This window comes from Solanum verrucosum, unplaced genomic scaffold, assembly GCF_900185275.1.
Source record: "Solanum verrucosum unplaced genomic scaffold, falcon-dt-bn FXZP01000026.1, whole genome shotgun sequence".
NCBI lineage: Eukaryota > Viridiplantae > Streptophyta > Magnoliopsida > Solanales > Solanaceae > Solanum > Solanum verrucosum.
Window position 1 is genome coordinate 1,537,757 of NW_026020285.1, and position 9,377 is coordinate 1,547,133.

The window sequence follows — 9,377 nt, forward strand, 5'->3', positions numbered from 1 at the left end:
TTGCTTCCAGATTAAACTTTTCCTCAACTGAGATGGATGGAATGGCTTCAAAGTTGGCTGAAGGCCTCCACTGTTCAGGTTCAGTGTACAAACTTTCGTAAAAATCAACAGTTTCTTGCTTTATCCTATGCTTATCTTCAATGATCTCAGTTCCCACTTTGAGTTTGTCTATGCAATTGCCCCTTCTATGAGAATTTGCAATTTTTTGGAAGAACTTTGTGTTCTTGTCTCCCTCTTTGAGCCATAAGCATCTGGATTTCTGTCTCCATAAGATTTCCTCAGCTTTAACTAGTTATTGAAGCTCAATTCTCAGGTTCATCATCTGAATAAGTTCTGGAACTGTTAATTGTCTACTCTCAGGTGCTTGCTCAAAAGCTGCCAGCTCATCTAGAGCTCTGGTTTTCCTGGTCTCTACCTTGCCAAATTCTTCTCTGTTCCAGTTTGTTATATCCCTCTTCAACCTTTTCAATTTCTGAAGTAGTACAAAGTCCGCCCTGCCCACTATATTGTAGCTCTGCCACCAATATTCTAGCTTCTCTAGAAACCCTTCTAATTGAAGCCACATGTTTTCAAACTTGAAGTATGAAGGGCTAACATCCCAGTCTCCGCATTCAAGTAGAATAGGCTTGTGATCAGAGATTACTTTTGGGAGAGCTGATTGTTTTACATCCTTGAATGAGTCACTCCACTCGGTGGAGATGAGAAATCTATCAATTCTAGATGCTTGCACAAAATTATCACCCCTAGACCATGTAAATTGAGCCCCTTGTAATGGCAAATCAATCAGGTTAAGGTCCTGAATGGTGTCTGAGAAGGATCTCATGGCACTAGTCCTTCTCAAGCAATTTAATTTCTCGCTTTCAAATCTGCACACATTGAAATCACCCCCTAATACCCAATGTCCATCCCATAACCCCCGAACTCCAGCAATTTCGTGCCACATCTCTTCCCTTTCCGGATTTGTGTGAGGTCCATAGATACCTGTAAAACACCATCTGAACTCCTCTTGAATGCTCTCTAGCATACAAGATATGGAATAAGAGCCTTGGAGAGTGTCTGTTTTGACCCACTGCCTCTCGTCCCAAATTATTATTATTCCACCCCTAGTACCACTTGCTTCTAAAGTTGCCCAGTCAGCCCACCTATTACCCCATATTTGTTGTATCCATGTAGTAGACCAATTCTCTACTTTTGTTTCTTGCAAACACAAAACATCGACTTTCCATTTTTGAATGAGAGATTTGATGGTGCTCCTCTTGCTACTCTCATTTACCCCCCTTACGTTCCAGCTTAGGATTTTTAGTTTCATCCAGAACCGGAGTTGTATTGCCTACCCCCAGTTCCATTGTTCTGTTGCCCCTTTTTGTCATAATTGATCCCTATTTAGTTGTCCATTTTGACAAATCAAGAAAGGACAACAAATTTTTTCCTATTATACCCTTATTTACACTTCTTGAAAATTGTAAAAGTGTATGTTGTTTCCCTCCAATTTATTTCACTTGAATTCAAATAAGTGGTTGTAATTTTGAAGTGAAAAGTTGTCACAAGGGTAAAATTGTAACTTCACTGTGCTAATCATTGTTGCCTTAATCTGTGTGTCATTTCTAAAGTGGACAACTAAAAAGGGACGGAGGGAATAGTTCTTAAGAGACATTTTCTAAACAAGAAGAATATTTATGAAAGCTATTCCAAAATAAAAACCATCAATTATGGAGCTCTATGAAGAAGGTCTCACAACATTCCTATTGGCTAGAAAACCACACTCTATTTATGACAGTTGTTTTAAGCTCAAAATCTAGCCAATTAACCACCAATAGCCGTATCAATTTTCATTGACTGCATAACATGCAAACGGAGACAGATAAGAGACCATGAAAGAAAACTCAAAGATATATTTATAAATTGTGAATGACAAAAAGTACATTGTTTAAATTTTTAAAATCTCAAGCTGAGGTTTTCAACAGCTTATTACTGTGCAAGAATCCTAAATTACCATCTTTCAAATGATTTTCTTCTGGTAATATGATATGTTGGCAGACAACAGATCTGCAAAGAAGCTATTTATGATGAAGTGGTCAACTAGGCTAAACCACATAACTTATCCGCCTTCAGCATCTGATAACTTTCTCAAGGATCCAACTCATTCTTTTTCTTCCCAAGAGATGCATAAATTGAATCCTTGTCAAAACAACTTCCAGTAGCTTCAAGAGCCTTAAATTCGAATTTCAAACATGTGATTGGACTTCTGCAAATGCTGAAGAAATAGTCAAGGCTTCTAGCACAGGTTGAGTTTCTTCACTTGAGGTTTCCATTCTATACGATTTACAACTGAAGTAGAAAACAGTACTCATCATGGAGTCAATAAGTATCACAAATGAGTACAATATTACCAAAAGGGGCCCTTCCCATAATCTTGAAGATCCATCTCCATAGCTTATTGTCTTCACTCTATGCTCAAACAAACCCTGCACAATTGCCATCCCAATAGTTGATCCAAGAAATATGAGAAGTCCAACTTGTGTCTGCCCCTTGATGAGTGAACTGGACATAAGCAATGCTTGTGGTCCGGAGTCATCCTCTAAAACAGATATCACAATCGCAATGTTGCATATAATAATAGCATTTGCTAAAATTATAGAGAAAATCATCCCTACTACCATTGCGGGATACAAAATCAAATCGGGAGGGAACCCCATGATCGAGAAAACACTGCTCACAGAAACAAGAAGTACAATAAACAATGTGAGGCATCCAGCAATCACCACACACACCCACAGGTAAGTCACAACAACCCGCTTCCAAATCTTGGTCATAATCACATAAAACTTTTGCGAATCAAACTTTTTCCTCGAGTAAGTGCAATCAACTGAATAAACTATCGCAGCTTTTGACAACAACGATAAAGTTACATACAGAGGGAAGCACATTACAGCTGAAATCACCACTTCAGAGAATTTATGACAAGACTGCTTGATAAAAGGCTTAAGTGGAAGCCCACTTGTTTTGGCTACAAGCAATAACCTCATGCTCAGTCTCGTAACAAACGGCTGATAGACCAATACATTAGATAAAACAACAGCAGACACAGGGCAAATTAGCAATGCAGCAATTGTCATGAAACCTATAGAATTATAGCGCAGAATTCTCACAGTTTCCCTCAAAATCTCTAGAGCATTTAAAGTAAGAAACTGGTGATCCGTATGTGAAACCAAATCAATCGATTCCAATTCAAAGTTTTGATGATTTGGGTCATCTTTTTTCCCTTCACCTGATGTAACTGAGTTCACTCTAGGACTCAGCCCACTGGAAATTTCCATCTTTAACCAATTTACCAACCGCAATTGTTCTTTACAAAAACAAAATTCTTGAGAACCAAAAGATACAAAAACACAAAATTACATGTCCCTTTAATCAACAGTATAATAAAAGGGAAGAAAAGATACTTATCACCAAAATCGGATCTACCCCTTTTGATCAGGTTTATTGAAATTCACTGTTTTTCAGCTCGAACCATGTATATACAATGTATAATAAGTCGCACCCTCGGCCTACTAACATTAAAATCTTGGATCTGTCTCTACGTATTAGCTCCAAAAAAATGGTATCCAGATCTGTATAACAAGATTGAATTGGAATTTTTTTACAGTGAAACTTGAATGAAAGCTTTGTAAACCAAAAGGGTATATGCGAAACTCCAGACCCAGAAAGAAAAATCGCTGAAACTGTATATAAGGAAGTGATCTGGATCAAACGAATGAGCAGAAGAAGAGGGTCATGAACTGCATATACGATGAAGAAAAAGGGAAAGAGTGAAATGGAAGGAGAAGAAAGGAGGATGAAAGATCAGGTGATTTGGGGAATGAAGAAAGGTATCATAATGAAAGAAGAAGAAGAAGAAGAAGATTGGGAAGTGAGAGTGGAAGCGCCAAGTGCAAAACAGGGGGGTATGATTATATTTTGATTAGAAGATCTTAGAAATTTTTTATTATGTACCAGGCACAAGTATGAGGTGGCGGACAATACTTGTATGAGCCTCTACTTATATTGTGCCAAGTGGAAAGTTGGGTCCCATTTTAGAAAATGGCCTAATTTCTTTTTCTCTGTCTTTCTTTTCAACTATTTTTTCTCTTTCTTACTTTTTTTACTTCTTTTCGTTTGGTTTTTCTTTTCCAATCATTGTTCCAAATTTTCTACTTCCATACTTTAATAATTTTCATCAGTAGATAGTTTGATTTAATTGATATTTGAATCGAATATATAAGTTGTTGGAAGAGGATCTTTTTACATGTCATTTCTAATGTCAAAATATCAAAAATCACTTGCTAGTTGTTACACACATATTTACTACTAAATTACAGATATAGTTTTCAAAAATAAAATCTATTGTGCTTAGGTGTTCTATTGAATTTTCTTTTCACTGGTATCAACATTTTCTTGTGGATTGTTTGGATCTTGACTTTGAATGCAAACACCATGTAACTGCATGTGTAAATTTGATAGAAAAGAATTAAAATTAATAGATCAACTACTTTTTAAAAAAAAGGGATCAAAATTAGTAGATGAATCAAGTAACAAAATAGTGATAGAAAATGTTTAATTTGATGAAAAAAGTATCACAAGAAAACTTAGTACCGTGAATTCTTGTGGTATTGAAGTTCACTGTGAGGCAAAAGTCCCTGGCATGGTGTTCAAAGACTGGTACTCATGTGGATATTCTGTTCTGTTTTTCAATGTTCTCTGTGATGTTTTTTTTCCCTCTGCTCATTTTTTGACTTCATTCTTCCATATCCATTTCCTTTGTCTTTTTTCTTAATTGGATCCAAAATTTGATCCTTACACCCTGAAACAGAATCATTAAAGGAGTTGAATTTGCTCCTATTCTTCTCATGATTTTGAACATACAATTCACTTTGATGTTTAATAATTTCGACCTTTGTCAGATACAAATATTTTCTGGCAATTTCCTCGGAGTCCACATCATTTGCTGCTAAAGTCATAACAGTAAACGACACTTTCATCAATCCATTTAAGCGAATTGTCATGGACGACTTCAACGTCTTTTTTTTTTCTGTGTACTCCTCAAATCCACACTTATGCTTGGCATTTTTAGTCCATCTTTTCAAAATGTATTTCTCAGGAATACAAGAAAAATTTAAATCAAAGAATAAAACTCTTAGTGCATGACAACATAATCAACCCATGGTTTCAAACATTTGGCGGGTACAAGAGATAGAATTATCAAGAGAATTAAACTGGACAATTTCAGTTTGATTATTCTCACCCTTTAAAATTGTATATTTAGTACAAGTCCCAACAGTTTCCACATGGATCACTTTTTTGGTCGTCCCTTGCAAAAATTCATATTGAAACCTTGTAAAAATTCTTCTTGAGTACACACTACCAGCATGCTTTAAGATCCCACAGTCTTCTATGAAAAGTTTTAGCTTTCCTTGACATTTGTAATCTTCAGTTGCTTCGGTGTCACACATTTCAGTTGTCTGTTGCTCATAATGCTTTACAAATTCAGTTATACTTATTGTCTTGCATGCCATTTCTGTGAAGACCCTATTTGTGCTTTCACTTCTTTGAGTTGATTTAATGTCCGCAGAGAAAATGGAACGACTAAATGCAGGGCACCATTTCTTTCTTAAATCATATAGCTTTTGAAGCCAAGAATTAACTGCACAATTCCAATCACATATCATATTTTGCCATATCACCTCAAATTCTGATTCTGACTTGCATCTCCATAAGAGAGTATCAAAATAGTTTCGAAATCCGTGTTTCCAATAGAGTTGAGGTATATTCTTTTGAGCATTTCTATCAATATGCCATTCACACAATCGATGATAGCTGTTGGGAAAAACTTGTCTAATGACAGCCGCCATGGCATGAGCTTGATCTGTAAAAATTGTTTTTGGTGCTTTTCCTCCCATTCCCTTCAAAAATGTTTGAAACAACCAAACAAAAGAGTCTGTTGTTTCATTACACAAGAAGGCACATCCAAAAAAAACATTTTTCCAATGATTATTAACACCAACAAATTGAGCACAAATCATGTTATATCTTTTTGTGCGGTATGTAATGTCAAAAATCATTACATCTCCAAAGCACTCATAGTGCAATCTGGATATACTATCTCTCCAAAAGAAGTTGCATAATCTACCATCTTCATCAACTTGAAAAGAATAAAAGAAGTTTGAGTCCTCTGAATGCAAATGCCTAAAATGATTTATCAAAGTTTGAGCATCCCCACTATTTATCATGTTTCTCTTATGTGCTTGTACAAAGTTATGTGCATCTTGCTCAATAAATCCTGCATTTTCAATCCCACCTGCTTCATTTTGAAGGTATCGAACCGCCTTTTTTGTGCGAATTCCAGCATCAATCATAGTACCAAGAATATTTTTAGTAGAACTTGTGAGCTTTCGATCAAACTGTATGAAATGCCTTAAATTGCCTTCAATCATGGGATGACTGTGCTCATCACTAAATTCACAGACTTCCCATATGCCATTTGAAATTTTGAACTTTATACGAGCCAAACAACCACATCTATATTCTAATCTTTGTCGCTTCCTTTCTTGAAAAGGAGAAAGTTTATCAGATTGTCCTTGACAAGAACAAAAAAATAAGCACCTTGTCATTTCGTTATTTCTGTTGTGAGTGTTTGGACCTTTTCGAATTCCAAAACCTTTTGCCATAGCATATGAATTATATGCATTGTATGATTCCTCTTCTGAGACAAATTTCATACCAATCTCAAAGATAAAATTTTTGTTGATGTTATAAACATTATGAGTTATTGTGGAATATTCTTGATCATTTACGTTGTGAGCTACAATAACAGTTTTTAGATGATAAGTATCAAAATACGAGGAATAAATAAAACATAAGCTAATCTTATTTAATTAGGAATTTCTATTAGAATTAAGAAAATTTCACAGAAGTAAGATATTACCTTCTTGGTCGGTAGTTCCTTTATCAACATCTACATTCTCCATCCTTGATTTGAAACACATATAATTTGTACAAAAAATTATAGCATTAGAAAATATTAAAGATATCTTAGTATAGACGAATTGACACGTTTTCCTTTTGTAATATTATAAATATTATGATATAATTTGAATTATGTACTGAACTATCACTAATTTTGTTAGGATTTTGAATGAAAGTATTATCAATTTTTTTTTTGTTGATTTTATTTTTATTCTCTAACAAATAATATTTCTATGTTTACAGAATTTTTCAACAAATCATGACCTGGAAAAAGTGCTATGCATAGATGGGCACAATTTGAATGTCTCTATAAAGATAAAATATTTATGTTGATGATGTATATGTATCAAAACAAGATTCACTGATAAGTAACTTTTCTTTTTCCTTTTTCTTATACCTTGAAAAAATTGGCAAGACAAGTAATTGCACAAATCCGAATAACAAAAATAAGAAAGAGCACTGAAAAAATTGATATATTAATCACATTTAGACTATAGAGTGTGTTGTTATAAAAGAAAAGGAAAACAAAAAAGATGATAGATTCATTACATGTAGAATGGAGAGTTTCTGGTATAGAATTAATATTTTTTTTTGAGAAAGAAAGTGATTAGTTATATTGTATCTTTTGTTTGGTGAGATGTGATCAAAATACCTTATTATGGAGGGAAAGTGTCTTCTCATTCCCTCCAATTGATTTCTTTAGCAGATTTAAAGGACAAATTGGGCCCACAATTCCATGTGTTAAAAAGTGAGTGGATCCTCATACAACTATTTTTCATGGAAAAGAAAAATCAAAGAAAAAGAAGTAAAAAAAGTAAGAAAGAGAAAAAAATCGTGGAAAAAGAAGAGAGAGAAAAGAAATTTGGGCCATTTTCTGAAATGGGACCCAACTTTTCACTTGGCACAATATATATAAGTAGAGATACAAGTATTGTTGGCCACCTCATACTTGTGCCTCGTATATAATGAATTTTTTCGAAGATATTAAGTCCCTCTATACCAATTTAAGACCTTTGGTTGTATTTAATGAACATTTGAAAAGATTTAGTTATTGAGATTTTGAATAAAATCTTAATATTATCAATAAATATTTTGTTGCCATCATTATAAATATTACTCCATCATTATAATTATATGGTGGAATGATCTGAGTGACCTTTATACTTGGCTCCGTTTGTTAGTTGGATCATCCTATTCACCAGTTTGCTAAATGAACACTTAAACTCAACGAAACACAATATTTTAAACCTTTTTCTCACATGATCTCTGGAAGTGTAATACACGCAGCTACACGTGGAACTCCACACCATTTTTTTTAGTGACATGTCGTAACTTTTTTAAATATTTAATGACACATCAGAAATTTTTTATTCGAAAGGATAAATAATATTTTTAAAAAGGTGCAATTCCTCTTCCCCAATTCCCCACTTCATCGTCTTCTCCATTTCCACTCCTCATCCTCGAAAAAAATTGCATTCTACTACCACCTTTTGCATCGTTTTCAAACATAAAAATTCATTAGCCATTAGATTTACTTGAGGATCTGTTCCATTTATTTTGAATCGATAAAATCAAATATCACAGAAATTTCAAATTAAAAGAAATTGGTTTGTGAATAATCTAAGAAATATAATAGATCTTGAAAATTTTATATAAGAACATAAAAATGAAAATGGATTAGCTAGATGTGTATTTTTCGGTAACTTTTTAATATTATTTTAGGGTAATGGCGATAGTTGTGAAGGACGTTTATCGAAGAAGACAATGAAAAAAAATAGAATGAGGTGGGTGTTGAAAACAAAGAAAGAATGATGGATGAGTACTCAACTGCAGAAGAAGAAGAAAAGAGAAGGGGTGAGTGGAGCCGAAGAAGAAAATGAGATGATTTGAAGTTTTTTTTAAAAAAATATTACTATTGTTTTCTTGTGTAATTTTAATATTTTTAAAATAGAAATACTGTAGTTACTTGCTTCAAAACACGTGTAGTCACGCAGATGTCCAACTCAGTCAATTTAATGACACATAAGTTTGGTAAATGGTCAAAGGGGTTCAAAAAATAGAGTTTCATTGAGTTTAAGTATTCATTTAGCAAAGTAATGAGTAGGAGGGTCAAATTGACAAATGGAGCCAAGTACAGAGGTCTCCCAGGTCATTTTGCCTAATTATAATTATTGTCATCATTATCATCGCCACTTTCACCATCATTGCCATACAGTATCATCATTGCGGTCAGTCCTTACTACCAATCATCTTTACCGTCACAACTTACATCACCAACGGACATTGACACATTGTCAGCCAACATATATTCTTCAGTAACCACTATCAACATTGTCAACTAGTAATATCAACTAACTTCACCACTAGAATCACCA

At 34.1% G+C, this 9,377-nt stretch overlaps 2 protein-coding genes across 2 annotated transcripts; both read right to left on the bottom strand.

Annotated features, from left to right (window-relative positions):
- Positions 1-1,867: 1,867 nt before the first annotated feature.
- LOC125834252 (uncharacterized) lies at positions 1,868-3,649 on the bottom strand. Its single transcript, XM_049513420.1, has one exon. The coding sequence runs from the start codon at positions 3,315-3,317 to the stop codon at positions 2,226-2,228; it is 1,092 nt and encodes a 363-aa protein (XP_049369377.1). The 5' UTR covers positions 3,318-3,649; the 3' UTR covers positions 1,868-2,225.
- Positions 3,650-4,727: 1,078 nt separating this feature from the next.
- LOC125834284 (protein FAR1-RELATED SEQUENCE 5-like) lies at positions 4,728-7,004 on the bottom strand. The gene is made up of 3 exons (XM_049513447.1): positions 6,964-7,004; positions 5,371-6,702; positions 4,728-5,115 (listed from the first exon to the last, which is right to left on the bottom strand). Exons 1-3 carry the CDS (start codon positions 7,002-7,004, stop codon positions 4,728-4,730), a joined length of 1,761 nt encoding a protein of 586 aa, XP_049369404.1.
- Between the last annotated feature and the right edge of the window lie 2,373 nt (positions 7,005-9,377).

What these genes read in the sequence shown, in the direction of transcription:
- LOC125834284 (XM_049513447.1), bottom strand. Translation starts at nt 7,004, where the DNA reads ATGGAGAATGTAGATGTTGATAAAGGAACTACCGACCAAGA. An exon ending in AAAGGAACTACCGACCAAGA is followed by an intron (nt 6,703 to 6,963) that starts AGGTAATATCTT and finishes TTCATATGCTAT; the next exon opens with GGCAAAAGGTTTTGGAATTC. An exon ending in TCAAGAAGAATTTTTACAAG is followed by an intron (nt 5,116 to 5,370) that starts GTTTCAATATGA and finishes CATTTTGAAAAG; the next exon opens with ATGGACTAAAAATGCCAAGC.
- LOC125834252 (XM_049513420.1), bottom strand. Translation starts at nt 3,317, where the DNA reads ATGGAAATTTCCAGTGGGCTGAGTCCTAGAGTGAACTCAGTTACATCA.